This window comes from Oncorhynchus kisutch, linkage group LG16 (genome assembly GCF_002021735.2).
Source record: "Oncorhynchus kisutch isolate 150728-3 linkage group LG16, Okis_V2, whole genome shotgun sequence".
Classification (NCBI taxonomy): Eukaryota; Metazoa; Chordata; class Actinopteri; order Salmoniformes; family Salmonidae; genus Oncorhynchus; species Oncorhynchus kisutch.
The window spans coordinates 49,888,831-49,907,353 of NC_034189.2; the positions used below are offsets into that span (position 1 = coordinate 49,888,831).

An 18,523-nucleotide genomic window follows, 5' to 3' on the forward strand; every position below is an offset into this window, starting at 1 on the left:
TAACAGTGTGTGTAGATGCATCAGTAAAGAGTGTGTGTGTGGATACATCAGTAAACAGTGTGTGTGTAGATGCATCAGTAAACAGTGGTGTGTAGAAGCATCAGTAAACAGTGTGTGTAGATGCATCAGTAAACAGTGTGTGTAGATGCATCAGTAAACAGTGTGTGTAGATGCATCAGTAAACAGTGTGTGTGTAGATGCATCAGTAAACAGTGTGTGTAGATGCATCAGTAAACAGTGTGTGTGTAGATGCATCAGTAAACAGTGTGTGTAGATGCATCAGTAAACAGTTGTGTAGATGCATCAGTAAACAGTGGTGTGTAGATGCATCAGTAAACAGTGTGTGTAGAAGCATCAGCAAACAGTGTGTGTAGATGCATCAGTAAACAGTGTGTGTAGATGCATCAGTAACAGTGTGTGTAGATGCATCAGTAAACAGTGTGTGGTAGATGCATCAGTAAACAGTGTGTGGTAGATGCATCAGTAAACATGTGTGTGTAGATGCATCAGTAACAGTGTGTGTAGATGCATCAGTAAACAGTGTGTAGATGCATCAGTAAACAGTGTGTGTGTAGATGCATCAGTAAACAGTGTGTGTAGAAGCATCAGTAAACAGTGTGTGTAGATGCATCAGTAAACAGTGTGTGTAGATGCATCAGTAAACAGTGTGTGTAGATGCATCAGTAAACAGTGTGTGTAGATGCATCAGTAAACAGTGGTGTGTAGATGCATCAGTAAACAGTGTGTGTAGATGCATCAGTAAACAGTGTGTGTAGATGCATCAGTATAACAGTGTGTGTAGATGCATCAGTAAACAGTGTGTGTAGATGCATCAGTAAACATTGTGTGTGTAGATGCATCAGTAAACAAGTGTGTGTAGATGCATCAGTAAACAGTGTGTGTAGATGCATCAGTAAACAGTGTGTGTAGATGCATCAGTAAACAGTGTGTGTAGATGCATCAGTAAACATGTGGTTGTAGATGCACATAACAGTGTGTGTAGAAGCATCAGTAAACAGTGTGTGTAGATGCATCAGTAAACAGTGTGTGTAGATGCATCAGTAAACAGTGTGTGTAGATGCATCAGTAAACAGTGTGGTAGATGCATCAGTAAACAGTGTGTGTAGATGCATCAGTAAAGAGTTGTGTGTGGATACATCAGTAACAGTGTGTGTGTAGATGCATCAGTAAACAGTGTGTGTAGAGCATCAGTAAACAGTGTGTGTAGATGCATCAGTAAACAGTGTGTGTAGATGCATCAGTAAACAGTGTGTGTAGATGCATCAGTAAACAGTGTGTGTGTAGATGCATCAGTAAACAGTGTGTGTAGATGCATCAGTAAACAGTGTGTGTGTAGATGCATCAGTAAACAGTGTGTGTAGATGCATCAGTAAACAGTGTGTAGATGCATCAGTAAACAGTGTGTGTGTAGATGCATCAGTAAACAGTGTGTGTAGAAGCATCAGTAAACAGTGTGTGTAGATGCATCAGTAAACAGTGTGTGTAGATGCATCAGTAAAACAGTGTGTGTGTAGATGCATCAGTAAACAGTGTGTGTAGATGCAATCAGTAAACAGTGTGTGTGTAGATGCATCAGTAAACAGTGTGTGTGTGATGCATCAGTAAACAGTGTGTGTAGATGCATCAGTAAACAGTGCGTGTAGATGCATCAGTAAACAGTGTGTGTAGATGCATCAGTAAACAGTGTGTGTGTAGATGCATCAGTAAACAGTGTGTGTAGATGCATCAGTAACAGTGTGTGTAGATGCATCAGTAAACAGTGTGTGTAGATGCATCAGTAAACAGTGTGTGTAGATGCATCAGTAAACAGTGTGTGTAGATGCATCAGTAAACAGTGTGTGTAGATGCATCAGTAAACAGTGTGTGTAGATGCATCAGTAAACAGTGTGTGTAGATGCATCAGTAAAGAGTGTGTGTGTGGATACATCAGTAAACAGTGTGTGTGTAGATGCATCAGTAAACAGTGTGTGTAGAAGCATCAGTAAACAGTGTGTGTAGATGCATCAGTAACAGTGTGTGTAGATGCATCAGTAAACAGTGTGTGTAGATGCATCAGTAAACAGTGTGTGTGTAGATGCATCAGTAAACAGTGTGTGTAGATGCATCAGTAAACAGTGTGTGTGTAGATGCATCAGTAAACAGTGTGTGTAGATGCATCAGTAAACAGTGTGTAGATGCATCAGTAAACAGTGTGTGTGTAGATGCATCAGTAAACAGTGTGTGTAGAAGCATCAGTAAACAGTGTGTGTAGATGCATCAGTAAACAGTGTGTGTAGATGCATCAGTAAACAGTGTGTGTGTAGATGCATCAGTAAACAGTGTGTGTAGATGCATCAGTAAACAGTGTGTTTAAGTCAATATTGAAACAGGGAGATTGATAGCAGTTAACTCTCCATCAGTCTAACATGCTCCTCATAGGAGTGGGCATCAGGACATGATGATGAAAACATAAAAACCCACTCCAAACCATTGAAATGAGCAGGTTTATTGAGTGTTTACATTTGTATCATGTCTTATGGTGTCCCACTCTCATAGCTACAGAACTATCTTTAGGGAAAGCATGCTACCATGCTAAAAAGGCATGGGAGGGAAAAAATGCAATAGGCTCAAAATAAACATCTGTAGCACTGTTTTAAAAGCCATGGGAGTCAAAACAGACACAGTCCACAGGGAATCAGCACAAATGTGTGGATGTGGACTGTTTGGATTAGTAGAACATTCGGTCGTGACCAGGGGTTGGGGTCAATTCCTTTTCAAGTCAGTCAATTCAGAAAGTCAACAGAAATGCCAGTTCTAATTCCCAGTGCTTCTCTGGGAGACCAAAATGGAATTAGAATTTGTACATTTCAGTTTACTTCCTGCACTGAAATGGAATTGACCCCCTCACCATGACACTCAAAGTGGCTTAATGCAGAAACGGTTTGTCATGAAGTCAAAGCACCAGACTATTTTTTGCCTCCCTGACGCAAGACAAGGTGCTGTGGACTAGAGCACCCTCTAGGGGACAAAAAGTAGCATTACATCGCTTTTTATTTCTCTCATCTCACCCAAGGAGGATCAGTGGACGGCTAAAGGAGGTAGGGAAGGAAGGAAAGACAGAGGGAAGGAAGCCATTCAAGACATTTCAAGACTATACGGACATAGCCCCTAGAATAGGTAAAAAACTTCAGAGTTGAACATGAACTTCTGACCCTGTAAGTGATTATTCTCAGAACAATCCCAGGACGTCACATAGACGTGAGTGAGGAGAACCTGAGGTCACAACTCTGTTTGGTGTACCTTCACACGTCATACGTTCATAACACACACACACACACTTTAACCAACGGATGGGGGTATTCCATTACTATAGACTGTCAGAAGAATAACACACACACTGAGAAACCACTCTGTATGTGACCCTGTATAGAGATAACCCCCTAACCAACCACTCTGTATGTGACCCTGTATAGAGATAACCCCCTAACCAACCACTCTGTATGTGACCCTGTATAGAGATTACCCCCTAACCAACCACTCTGTATGTGACCCTGTGTAGGGATTACCCCCTAACCAACCACTCTGTATGTGACCCTGTATAGAGATAACCCCCTAACCAACCACTCTGTATGTGACCCTGTATAGAGATTACCCCCTAACCAACCACTCTGTATGTGACCCTGTGTAGAGATTACCCCCTAACCAACCACTCTGTATGTGACCCTGTTTAGAGATTACCCCCTAACCAACCACTCTGTAAGTGACCCTGTATAGAGATTACCCCGTAACCAACCACTCTGTATGTGACCCTGTTTAGAGATGACCCCCTAACCAACCACTCTGTATGTGCCCCTGTATAGAGATTACCCCCTAACCAACCACTCTGTATGTGACCCTGTATAGAGATTACCCCCTAACCAACCACTCTGTATGTGACCCTGTATAGAGATAACCCCCTAACCAACCACTCTGTATGTGACCCTGTATAGAGATTACCCCCTAACCAACCACTCTGTATGTGACCCTGTATAGAGATAACCCCCTAACCAACCACTCTGTATGTGACCCTGTATAGAGATTACCCCCTAACCAACCACTCTGTATGTGACCCTGTATAGAGATTACCCCCTAACCAACCACTCTGTATGTGACCCTGTATAGAGATAACCCCCTAACCAACCACTCTGTATGTGACCCAGTATAGAGATTACCCCCTAACCAACCACTCTGTATGTGACCCTGTATAGAGATTACCCCCTAACCAACCACTCTGTATGTGACCTGTGTAGAGATTACCCCCTAACCAACCACTCTGTATGTGACCCTGTGTAGAGATTACCCCCTAACCAACCACTCTGTATGTGACCCTGTATAGAGATAACCCCCTAACCAACCACTCTGTATGTGACCCTGTATAGAGATTACCCCCTAACCAACCACTCTGTATGTGACCTGTGTAGAGATTACCCCCTAACCAACCACTCTGTATGTGACCCTGTGTAGAGATTACCCCCTAACCAACCACTCTGTATGTGACCCTGTTTAGAGATTACCCCCTAACCAACCACTCTGTATGTGACCCTTTTTAGAGATTACCCCCTAACCAACCACTCTGTATGTGACCTGTGTAGAGATTACCCCATAACCAACCACTCTGTATGTGACCCTGTGTAGAGATTACCCCCTAACCAACCACTCTGTATGTGACCCTGTATAGAGATAACCCCCTAACCAACCACTCTGTATGTGACCCTGTATAGAGATTACCCCCTAACCAACCACTCTGTATGTGACCTGTGTAGAGATTACCCCCTAACCAACCACTCTGTATGTGACCCTGTGTAGAGATTACCCCCTAACCAACCACTCTGTATGTGACCGTGTGTAGAGATTACCCCCTAACCAACAACTCTGTATGTGACCCTGTATAGAGATGACCCCCTAACCAACCACTCTGTATGTGACCCTGTTTAGAGATTACCCCCTAACCAACCACTCTGTATGTGAGCCTGTGTAGAGATTACCCCCTAACCAACCACTCTGTATGTGACCGTGTATAGAGATTACCCCCTAACCAACCACTCTGTATGTGACCCTGTGTAGAGATTACCCCCTAACCAACCACTCTGTATGTGACCCTGTTTAGAGATTACCCCCTAACCAACCACTCTGTAAGTGACCCTGTATAGAGATTACCCCCTAACCAACCACTCTGTATGTGACCCTGTTTAGAGATGACCCCCTAACCAACCACTCTGTATGTGACCCTGTATAGAGATTACCCCCTAACCAATCACTCTGAATGTGACCCTGTATAGAGATTACCCCCTAACCAACCACTCTGTATGTGACCCTGTATAGAGATAACCCCCTAACCAACCACTCTGTATGTGACCCTGTATAGAGATTACCCCCTAACCAACCACTCTGTATGTGACCCTGTATAGGGATAACCCCCTAACCAACCACTCTGTATGTGACCCTGTATAGAGATTACCCCCTAACCAACCACTCTGTATGTGACCCTGTATAGAGATTACCCCCTAACCAACCACTCTGTATGTGACCCTGTATAGAGATAACCCCTAACCAACCACTCTGTATGTGACCCAGTATAGAGATTACCCCCTAACCAACCACTCTGTATGTGACCTGTGTAGAGATTACCCCCTAACCAACCACTCTGTATGTGACCCTGTGTAGAGATTACCCCCTAACCAACCACTCTGTATGTGACCCTGTATAAAGATAACCCCCTAACCAACCACTCTGTATGTGACCCTGTATAGAGAGTACCCCCTAACCAACCACTCTGTATGTGACCTGTGTAGAGATTACCCCCTAACCAACCACTCTGTATGTGACCCTGTGTAGAGATTACCCCCTAACCAACCACTCTGTATGTGACCGTGTGTAGAGATAACCCCCTAACCAACCACTCTGTATGTGACCCTGTATAGAGATTACCCCCTAACCAACCACTCTGTATGTGACCCTGTATAGAGATTACCCCCTAACCAACCACTCTGTATGTGACCCTGTATAGAGATAACCCCCTAACCAACCACTCTGTATGTGACCCAGTATAGAGATTACCCCCTAACCAATCACTCTGTATGTGACCCTGTATAGAGATTACCCCCTAACCAACCACTCTGTATGTGACCCTGTATAGAGATAACCCCCTAACCAACCACTCTGTATGTGACCCAGTATAGAGATTACCCCCTAACCAATCACTCTGTATGTGACCCTGTATAGAGATTACCCCCTAACCAACCACTCTGTATGTGACCCTGTATAGAGATAGCCCCCTAACCAACCACTCTGTATGTGACCCAGTATAGAGATTACCCCCTAACCAACCACTCTGTATGTGACCCTGTATAGAGATAACCCCCTAACCAACCACTCTGTATGTGACCCAGTATAGAGATTACCCCCTAACCAACCACTCTGTATGTGACCCTGTATAGAGATTACCCCCTAACCAACCACTCTGTATGTGACCTGTGTAGAGATTACCCCCTAACCAACCACTCTGTATGTGACCCTGTGTAGAGATTACCCCCTAACCAACCACTCTGTATGTGACCCTGTATAGAGATAACCCCCTAACCAACCACTCTGTATGTGACCCTGTATAGAGATTACCCCCTAACCAACCACTCTGTATGTGACCTGTGTAGAGATTACCCCCTAACCAACCACTCTGTATGTGACCCTGTGTAGAGATTACCCCCTAACCAACCACTCTGTATGTGACCCTGTTTAGAGATTACCCCCTAACCAACCACTCTGTATGTGACCCTTTTTAGAGATTACCCCCTAACCAACCACTCTGTATGTGACCTGTGTAGAGATTACCCCCTAACCAACCACTCTGTATGTGACCCTGTGTAGAGATTACCCCCTAACCAACCACTCTGTATGTGACCCTGTATAGAGATAACCCCCTAACCAACCACTCTGTATGTGACCCTGTATAGAGATTACCCCCTAACCAACCACTCTGTATGTGACCTGTGTAGAGATTACCCCCTAACCAACCACTCTGTATGTGACCCTGTGTAGAGATTACCCCCTAACCAACCACTCTGTATGTGACCGTGTGTAGAGATTACCCCCTAACCAACCACTCTGTATGTGACCCTGTATAGAGATGACCCCCTAACCAACCACTCTGTATGTGACCCTGTTTAGAGATTACCCCCTAACCAACCACTCTGTATGTGAGCCTGTGTAGAGATTACCCCCTAACCAACCACTCTGTATGTGACCGTGTATAGAGATTACCCCCTAACCAACCACTCTGTATGTGACCCTGTGTAGAGATTACCCCCTAACCAACCACTCTGTATGTGACCCTGTTTAGAGATTACCCCCTAACCAACCACTCTGTAAGTGACCCTGTATAGAGATTACCCCCTAACCAACCACTCTGTATGTGACCCTGTTTAGAGATGACCCCCTAACCAACCACTCTGTATGTGACCCTGTATAGAGATTACCCCCTAACCAATCACTCTGAATGTGACCCTGTATAGAGATTACCCCCTAACCAACCACTCTGTATGTGACCCTGTATAGAGATAACCCCCTAACCAACCACTCTGTATGTGACCCTGTATAGAGATTACCCCCTAACCAACCACTCTGTATGTGACCCTGTATAGAGATAACCCCCTAACCAACCACTCTGTATGTGACCCTGTATAGAGATTACCCCCTAACCAACCACTCTGTATGTGACCCTGTATAGAGATTACCCCCTAACCAACCACTCTGTATGTGACCCTGTATAGAGATAACCCCCTAACCAACCACTCTGTATGTGACCCAGTATAGAGATTACGCCCTAACCAACCACTCTGTATGTGACCCTGTATAGAGATTACCCCCTAACCAACCACTCTGTATGTGACCTGTGTAGAGATTACCCCCTAACCAACCACTCTGTATGTGACCCTGTGTAGAGATTACCCCCTAACCAACCACTCTGTATGTGACCCTGTATAGAGATAACCCCCTAACCAACCACTCTGTATGTGACCCTGTATAGAGATTACCCCCTAACCAACCACTCTGTATGTGACCTGTGTAGAGATTACCCCCTAACCAACCACTCTGTATGTGACCCTGTGTAGAGATTACCCCCTAACCAACCACTCTGTATGTGACCGTGTGTAGAGATAACCCCCTAACCAACCACTCTGTATGTGACCCTGTATAGAGATTACCCCCTAACCAACCACTCTGTATGTGACCCTGTGTAGAGATTACCCCCTAACCAACCACTCTGTATGTGACCCTGTATAGAGATGACCCCCTAACCAACCACTCTGTATGTGACCCTGTTTAGAGATTACCCCCTAACCAACCACTCTGTATGTGAGCCTGTGTAGAGATTACCCCCTAACCAACCACTCTGTATGTGACCGTGTATAGAGATTACCCCCTAACCAACCACTCTGTATGTGACCCTGTGTAGAGATTACCCCCTAACCAACCACTCAGTATGTGACCCTGTTTAGAGATTACCCCCTAACCAACCACTCTGTAAGTGACCCTGTATAGAGATTACCCCCTAACCAACCACTCTGTATGTGACCCTGTTTAGAGATGACCCCCTAACCAACCACTCTGTATGTGACCCTGTATAGAGATTACCCCCTAACCAATCACTCTGAATGTGACCCTGTATAGAGATTACCCCCTAACCAACCACTCTGTATGTGACCCTGTATAGAGATAACCCCCTAACCAACCACTCTGTATGTGACCCTGTATAGAGATTACCCCCTAACCAACCACTCTGTATGTGACCCTGTATAGAGATAACCCCCTAACCAACCACTCTGTATGTGACCCTGTATAGAGATTACCCCTAACCAACCACTCTGTATGTGACCCTGTATAGAGATTACCCCCTAACCAACCACTCTGTATGTGACCCTGTATAGAGATAACCCCCTAACCAACCACTCTGTATGTGACCCAGTATAGAGATTACCCCCTAACCAACCACTCTGTATGTGACCCTGTATAGAGATTACCCCCTAACCAACCACTCTGTATGTGACCTGTGTAGAGATTACCCCCTAACCAACCACTCTGTATGTGACCCTGTGTAGAGATTACCCCCTAACCAACCACTCTGTATGTGACCCTGTATAGAGATAACCCCCTAACCAACCACTCTGTATGTGACCCTGTATAGAGATTACCCCCTAACCAACCACTCTGTATGTGACCTGTGTAGAGATTACCCCCTAACCAACCACTCTGTATGTGACCCTGTGTAGAGATTACCCCCTAACCAACCACTCTGTATGTGACCGTGTGTAGAGATAACCCCCTAACCAACCACTCTGTATGTGACCCTGTATAGAGATTACCCCCTAACCAACCACTCTGTATGTGACCCTGTATAGAGATTACCCCCTAACCAACCACTCTGTATGTGACCCTGTATAGAGATAACCCCCTAACCAACCACTCTGTATGTGACCCAGTATAGAGATTACCCCCTAACCAATCACTCTGTATGTGACCCTGTATAGAGATTACCCCCTAACCAACCACTCTGTATGTGACCTGTGTAGAGATTACCCCCTAACCAACCACTCTGTATGTGACCCTGTGTAGAGATTACCCCCTAACCAACCACTCTGTATGTGACCCTGTTTAGAGATTACCCCCTAACCAACCACTCTGTATGTGACCCTTTTTAGAGATTACCCCCTAACCAACCACTCTGTATGTGACCCTGTATAGAGATTACCCCCTAACCAACCACTCTGTATGTGACCCTGTTTAGAGATTACCCCCTAACCAACCACTCTGTATGTGACCCTGTTTAGAGATTACCCCCTAACCAACCACTCTGTATGTGACCCTGTTTAGAGATTACCCCCTAACCAACCTCTCAAATGATGGTGATCTTAACCACTAGCCAATAGACAGATCTAATCATAAAGACAGCATATCATTATGGAACTCTTGGCCCTGAATGTAGTTAAAGGCCAGAGCCAGTCAAGTTAGAAAGGCCATACACAGCTTTAGTAATTGAAAAGGCCCAATATCTTGCCCATCTTTATACAGCAGTTTGAATGATTACAGTAAGTGGGAATGGCTATTTTCCTGTCAGACAGGTACTAACAGACAGACAGACAGACAGACAGACAGACAGACAGACAGACAGACAGACAGACAGACAGACAGACAGACAGACAGACAGACAGACAGAGAGAGAGACAGGCAGACAGGTACTAACATACAGACAGACAGACAGGTACTAACATAGACAGACAGACAGACAGACAGACAGAGACAGGCAGACAGGTACTAACATACAGACAGACAGACAGACAGGTACTAACATAGACAGACAGACAGACAGGTACTAACATACAGACAGAGAGAGACAGGCAGACAGGTACTAACATACAGACAGACAAAGACAGGCTGAGAGGCTGCAGTGACAGACAATGTCTGTCTGTACCAAAAAGGGGTAGGGTGAAGTTAGACCTTAGACACTGATCTATGGTCAGTTTAGCATAAAGGTTAGGATACACACACACACACACACACACACACACACACTAACACACACACTGTGTACACACCGGCTTGGTAGGTGATCCGGTAGGTGCCACACATGCATCTGCAAGGACCTGTAGAGACAGAGAGAGAGGATCAGGTTAGGACACGAATCTCAGAATCCTCTATTTATCTATCTCTATATCTATCTATATATATCACACATTTTATCTATCTCTATATCTATCTATATATATCACACATTTTGGGCAGGAGGTTGAGGGAGAGAGAGAGTGAGGGAGAGAGAGAGAGAGTGAAAGAGAGCGAGAGAGAGAGAGAGAGAGAAAGAGAGAGAGAGGCAGGGCTTTACCTAGCAAAGACTTATAGATGACCTGGAGCCAGTGTGTTTACTATATAATGGTATGTGTGTAATTGAGTACTGACTATATAATGGTATGTGTGTAATTGAGTACTGACTATATAATGGTATGTGTGTAATTGAGTATTGACTATGTAATGGTATGTGTGTAATTGAGTACTGACTATATAATGGTATGTGTGTAATTGAGCACTGACTATATAATGGTATGTGCGTAATTGAGCACTGACTATATAATGGTATGTGCGTAATTGAGCACTGACTATATAATGGTATGTGTGTAATTGAGTACTGCCTATATAATGGTATGTGCGTAATTGGGCACTGACTATATAATGGTATGTGTGTAATTGAGTACTGACTATATAATGGTATTTGTGTAATTGAGTACTGACTATATAATGGTATTTGTGTAATTGAGTACTGACTATATAATGGTATTTGTGTAATTGAGTACTGACTATATAATGGTATTTGTGTAATTGAGTACTGACTATATAATGGTATGTGTGTAATTGAGTACAGGCATTATAATACCGTTAGGAAAATCCTTGGTTCATAGACTAGTTAAATTGCTCAATGACTCCATCACTGTATGAGACACATGCACTAATCCATACTGTATCCCCCCATCCTCCGCACGCACACACACACACACACACACACACACACACACACACACACACACACACACACACACACACACACACACACACACACACACACACACACACACACACACACACACACACACACACACACACACACACACACACACACAATGCAGTCAGGGGTTATAATGTCAGTGAGTACAGCTGAGAGAGAGAGAGCCATTGGTTTAAAAGTCACTGTATCTGCCTCAGGTCCTAATGAAGCTCAGGCTGGAATAATAGGATTAGTGGTCTTCACTGCAGAACCAAAACACATCACACACCATCACACACCATCACACGCAGGAGAATAAACAGAACAGACAAAGAGAGGGAGGGAGGGAGGGAGGGAGGGAGGGAGGGAGGGAGGGAGGGAGGGAGGGAGGGAGGGAGGGAGGGAGGGAGGGAGGGAGGGAGGGAGGGAGGGAGGGAGGGAGGGAGGGAGGGAGGGAGGGAGGGAGGGAGGGAGGGAGGAAACAGAACAGTAAATCCTATTTTATTGAAGTTTTACTGGTGCAGAATTAAGCAACGAGCTACTGTGCTTCTGACAAATAGACTACATGAATAACACCCTGACATCAGAAAAAGGTCACATTCAGTAGCTGCACTTAGTTATTGTCAACAACAGAAACAAAAGTATAGATGTAGGATCTTCATTTGAGCCAGTTTGCAACAGCAGGAAAATAATCCTGCAGCAACAGGAAATGTGAATTATTATCTGAATTATAATGAATGTTTTTAGAGGTTGATACATTTTTTTGAAAGGGGAAATCAAGTGTAAAACAGAGATCAGGGGAAGAACATGGATCATTCAAGAGAGATTGATCATGTCGTTATTATCGGTGTGTCCTCAAATAGATTGTGATGTCACATAACTCAGTTAGGATCTATTTTTGCATTGTTTACTTCAGTTTATTTTTAGTAAATACTTTCTATAACACTTATTTTTCTTAAAACGGCAGTGTTGGTTAAGGGCTCGTAAGTAAGCATTTCACTGTAAGGTATTCGGCGCATGTGACAAATAGAATTTGATTTAATAGTGAGTCAGTGTAATCAATATTGAATTAGCGATTGTCTTCATGATAGAGACTGCATATCGCTGTAACGGCTCTCGTCGAAAGGAGTGGACCAAAGCGCAGCGTGGAAAGTGTTCATGATTTTTATTATCAAAAAGCACTCAAACGAAATTACCAAAAACGAAAGCGCACAGTTGTGTCAGGTAACAGACACTAAACAGAAAACAAGACCCCACAAAACCCAAAAGGAAAATGACAACTTATATATGATCCCCAATCAGAGACAACGATAAACAGCTGTCTCTGATTGGGAACCACACTCGGCAAAAAACAAAGAAATAGAAAACATAGACTTTCCCACCCGAGTCACACCCTGACCTAACCAAACATAGAGAATTAATAAGGATCTCTAAGGTCAGGGCGTGACAATCGCACTGCTCTCAGGTAACACTGCAAGTCCTGCTGTCACACAACTCAGTTATGTATGTTCATAGAATCACTACTGAGTTAGTTAGATATCACAGGCATGGTCCAGACAAAAAGCTTTCACTCTCTGCTTCGCTGTTTCTTCCCAAAATCTAGAATGTTCTTTTTCAGTCATGTCAACAGGATGTTTTCCAGGCGAACAGCAACATCAATGATGGGCTGTGATTGTGTGTGCGCGTGCGTCTGTGTGCATGCTTGCTTGCTTACATGTGTGTGTGCGTGTTTATACGTGTGTATGTGCATGCTTGCTTGCTTATGTGTGTGTGCGTGTGTGCGTGTGTGCGTGTGTGTGTGTGTGTGTGTGTGTGTGTGTGTGTGTGTGTGTGTGTGTGTGTGTGTGTGTGTGTGTGTGTGTGTGTGCGTGTGTGTGTGTGTGTGTGTGTGTGTGTGTGTGTGTGTGTGTGTGTGTGTGTGTGTGTGTGTGTGTGTGTATGTGTGTGCGTGTGTGCGTGCGTGTGTGCGTGTGTGCGTGTGTGTGTGTGTGCTTATACGTGTGTCTTTGTGTGACTGTCAGCGGATGTTTGTGAGCAGTGAGATGACAGTATCAGTGGACAGCAGACACACAGAGGAAGGAAGCCCTGGTAATCAGTTTGTTATTGAGAGACTGATGCCTAATTGACAGACTAATTACTCCAGTCTGTGTTGTGTTGTTACATTTCACCTCACTACTGATTATGGCTGTATGGTTAAAGTGAAAATCAAAAACCGATCTTTGGTCCGATCTTTGGTCCATCTTTGGTATCTTGACAACTTGACTGCTTACATGCAAAACATTTTGGGACTGTCTCAACAGTGGACTAATGACAAAAATACCAAAATATAGTTTTTTAGTGAATTTTCCCCTTAAATCATAGCCAAGCCCATCATTTACCTGTGTTGACCTTTACTGACTAACCCTGACTACATACACACACGCATGAACGAGAGAGAGAAGCGAGGAGAGAGTGAGTGACTGGGAGAAACGGAGAAAGGGAATACGAGAGAAAACGAGAGAAGAATACAAGAGAAAAACGTGGGAGGCTGTAACCCATCCAATGTGCTCTGTGTGTTAAGCCCTGTCTAACTCTAGAGGCCCTGTGTGTTAAGCTCTGTCTAACTCTACAAGCTCTGTGTGTTAAGCCCTGTCTAAATCTAGAGGCCCTGTGTGTTAAGCTCTGTCTAACTCTACAAGCTCTGTGTGTTAAGCTCTGTCTAACTCTACAAGCTCTGTGTGTTAAGCTCTGTCTAACTCTAGAGGCCCTGTGTGTTAAGCTCTGTCTAACTCTACAAGCTCTGTGTGTTAAGCCCTGTCTAAATCTAGAGGCCCTGTGTGTTAAGCTCTGTCTAACTCTACAAGCTCTGTGTGTTAAGCTCTGTCTAACTCTAGAGGCTCTGTGTGTTAAGCTCTATCTAACTCTACAAGCTCTGTGTGTTAAGCTCTGTCTAACTCTACAAGCTCTGTGTGTTAAGCTCTGTCTAACTCTACAAGCTCTGTGTGTTAAGCTCTGTCTAACTCTACAAGCTCTTGTGTTAAGCTCTGTCTAACTCTACAAGCTCTGTGTGTTAAGCTCTGTCTAACTCTACAAGCTCTGTGTGTTAAGCCCTGTCTAACTCTAGAGGCCCTGTGTGTTAAGCCCTGTCTAACTCTACAAGCTCTGTGTGTTAAGCTCTGTCTAACTCTACAAGCTCTGTGTGTTAAGCTCTGTCTAACTCTACAAGCTCTGTGTGTTAAGCTCTGTCTAACTCTACAAGCTCTGTGTGTTAAGCTCTGTCTAACTCTACAAGCTCTGTGTGTTATGCTCTGTCTAACTCTACAAGCTCTGTGTGGTAAGCTCTGTCTAACTCTACAAGCTCTGTGTGTTAAGCTCTGTCTAACTCTACAAGCTCTGTGTGTTAAGCTCTGTCTAACTCTACAAGCTCTGTTTGTTAAGCTCTGTCTAACTCTACAAGCTCTTTGTGTTAAGCTCTGTCTAACTCTACAAGCTCTGTGTGTTAAGCTCTGTCTAACTCTACAAGCTCTGTGTGTTAAGCCCTGTCTAACTCTAGAGGCCCTGTGTGTTAAGCCCTGTCTAACTCTACACGCTCTGTGTGTTAAGCTCTGTCTAACTCTACAAGCTCTGTGTGTTAAGCTCTGTCTAACTCTACAAGCTCTGTGTGTTAAGCTCTGTCTAACTCTACAAGCTTTGTGTGTTATGCTCTGTCTAACTCTACAAGCTCTGTGTGTTAAGCTCTGTCTAACTCTACAAGCTCTGTGTGTTAAGCTCTGTCTAACTCTACAAGCTCTGTGTGTTAAGCTCTGTCTAACTCTACAAGCTCTGTTTGTTAAGCTCTGTCTAACTCTACAAGCTCTGTGTGTTAAGCTCTGTCTAACTCTACAAGCTCTGTTTGTTAAGCTCTGTCTAACTCTACAAGCTCTGTTTGTTAAGCTCTGTCTAACTCTACAAACTCTGTTTGTTAAGCCCTGTCTAACTCTACAGGCTCTGTGTGTTAAACCCTGTCTAAATCTACAGGGTCTGTGTGTTAAACCCTGTGGAGCTATATGGCTAATCTAGCCTATCAACACAGTGGGAGACAGAGCAGTCGGAGAAGAAGAACACAGTCAACCTAGCAAACCGGAAATATTCCCAGAACATTAGCTAAGATTCCCATTAAGTTTAAGTTAGGGTATTATCATAATATCAAAAACATTCAGAAAAAGTTTTAAATTAAATATCCTTGAAGTGTTCTAACATTCACAAAAATGTGCCCAACATCTGTAACAACCACCACAGAACGTTCCCCAAACGTTGTCATTAGGTTTCCGGGTAATGTAACAACATGTACCAGTAATGTATTTAGAACACACTGCTGCCACAAAATGTGAGAACAATGTTCTGGGAACGTTCTTGCAACATCAGGCAAAAGTTAGACAGTTTCTGTGTTATGAGAAAAATTGCCGCAACCAAATGAATGTCCTGGAAACTTTCACAGAACAAATTTTAGTGCACACCCAGACCAACCATCTGCTGTGTATAATACTGATCTGAGGAGACAGATGGAGGCTAGATCACATGATTTCGAGGAACGATGACTGACGTTAGAACATACTGTACGAATCACGTTTAAGTGACAAGGCGTTAGTTTTTTCTCATCATTACTTCAGTCATCATGAAACTGTCACCAAAGGATGCCGTGTTCATGATTGGCAATATAATCATTGTTCTGCTGATAAGCTGACGTTCCCTCAAAGTATATATAGGTGTGCTGTCTGGATGTTACTGCCTAAACGGTTACAGAAGATCATCAGCACCCCTAGGATAAACTCACAGCAACGGGTGACTTTTTGGAGGATTTCTTGGTTGCCATAGCAACAGGGAGAGTGCATAACAAACTCCGGTGGGCTGACAATTGTTTGACTAAGTCCAGATTGATCCATCCTAGCAGAGCCCAGTGAATCCACATATTACACTGTAACTACTATGGGCCTGGATGGGGGGGGGGGGGGGGGGGGGGGGGGGGTGTACATGAGAGACGGACAGAGAGTTTGTGTGTGTGTGCGTTAATATGAGTGTGTGTGTTAATGTGTGTGTGGTGTGTGTGTGTGTGTGTGTGTGTGTGTGTGTGTGTGTGTGTGTGTGTGTGTGTGTGTGTGTGTGTGTGTGTGCCTGTGACCCTAAAATGTATGAAACTAGGGTCGGGCACCCAGAGGCCCCCTCACAGAGTCAGTTAATGTGTGCTGTTTAAACCCTCTATACCTACTAACTGGAGCTGAGACTGCCACAGATATATCACTGTAGGGGCCCCTGTGGCCCCCGGCCTATCAGTCGGAGGAGCCTTCTTCCTTTATTCACAGCTGAGAGCAAACAGTTCTCAGCACCACTCAGCACCGTGGTACTCAGCCACCCCACTGAAGGAGATGTGGCTCAGCACTGTGGTACTCAGGCCTTCAGCCATCCCACTGAAGGAGATGTGGCTCAGCAATGTGGTACTCAGGCCTTCAGTCATCCCAGTGAAGGAGATGTGGCTCAGTACTGTGGTACTCAGGCATTCAGTCATCCCAGTGAAGGAGATGTGGCTCAGCAATGTGGTACTCATGCCTTCAGCCATACCAGTGAAGGAGATGTGGCTCAACACTGTGGTACTCAGGCTTTCAGCCATCCCACTGAAGGAGATGTGGCTCAGCACCGTGGTGCCCAGGCCTTCAGCCATCCCACTGAAGGAGATGACGCTCAGCAATGTGGTACTCAGGCCTTCAGTCATCCCAGTGAAGGAGATGTGGCTCAGCACTGTGGTACTCAGGCCTTCAGCCATTCCAGTGAAGGAGATGTGGCTCAGCACTGTGGTACCCAGGCCTACAGCCATCCCAGTGAAGGAGATGTGAATCAGCACTGTGGTAATCAGGCCTTAAGCCATCCAATTGAAGGAGATGTGGCTCAGCACTGTGGTACCCATGCCTTCAGCCATCCCAGTGAAGGAGATGTGGCTCAGCACCGTGGTACCCAGGCCTTCAGCCATCCCACTGAAGGAGATGTGTCTCAGAACCATGTTGCTCAGGCCTTCAGCCATCCCAGTGAAGGAGATGTGGCTCAGCACCGTGGTACTCAGGCCTTCAGCCATACCACAGAAGGAGATGTGGCTCAGCAATGTGATACTCAGGCCTTCAGTCTTCCCAGTGAAGAAGATGTGGCTCAGCACTGTGGTATTCAGGCCTTCAGCCACCCCAGTGAAGGAGATGTGGCTCAGCACCGTGGTGCCCAGGCCTTCAGCCATCCCACTGAAGGAGATGTGGCTCAGCAATGTGGTGCTCAGGCCTTCAGCGATCCCACTGAAGGAGATGTGGCTCAGCATTGTGGTACTCATGCCTTCAGCCATACCAGTGAAGGAGATGTGGCTCAACACTGTGGTACTCAGGCTTTCAGCCATCCCACTGAAGGAGATGTGGCTCAGCACCGTGGTGCCCAGGCCTTCAGCCATCCCACTGAAGGAGATGTGGCTCAGCAATGTGGTGCTCAGGCCTTCAGCGATCCCACTGAAGGAGATGTGGCTCAACACTGTGGTACTCAGGCCTTCAGCCATCCCAGTGAAGGAGATGTGGCTCAGCACTGTGGTACCAAGGCCTTCAGCCATTCCAGTGAAGGAGATGTGGCTCAGCATTGTGGTACTCATGCTTTCAGCCATCCCAGTGAAGGAGATGTGGCTCAATACTGGTACTCAGGCTTTCAGCCATCCCACTGAAGGAGATGTGGCTCAGCACTGTGGTACCCAGGCCTTCAGCCATCCCACTGAAGGAGATGTGGCTCAGCACCGTGGTGCCCAGGCCTTCAGCCATCCCACTGAAGGAGATGTGGCTCAGCAATGTGGTGCCCAGGCCTTCAGCGATCCCACTGAAGGAGATGTGGCTCAGCATTGTGGTACTCATGCCTTCAGCCATCCCAATGAATGAGATGTGGCTCAACACTGTGGTGCTCAGGCCTACAGCCATCCCAGTGAAG

The 18,523-nt window shown here is 45.1% G+C and overlaps 1 protein-coding gene across 7 annotated transcripts in view; it reads right to left on the reverse strand.

Annotated features, from left to right (window-relative positions):
- LOC109882777 (tensin) overlaps nt 1-18,523 on the reverse strand; it is a 196,801-nt gene that overhangs the window by 59,213 nt on the left and 119,065 nt on the right. For all 7 annotated transcript variants that reach the window (XM_031792837.1, XM_031792831.1, XM_031792833.1 and 4 more), the window contains exons 4-5: nt 10,629-10,676; nt 3,069-3,089 (exon numbers count right to left, since the gene is read on the reverse strand). In XM_031792837.1, coding sequence (XP_031648697.1) covers nt 3,069-3,089; nt 10,629-10,676 — 69 coding nt within the window. The remainder of the gene's footprint in view (nt 1-3,068; nt 3,090-10,628; nt 10,677-18,523) is intronic.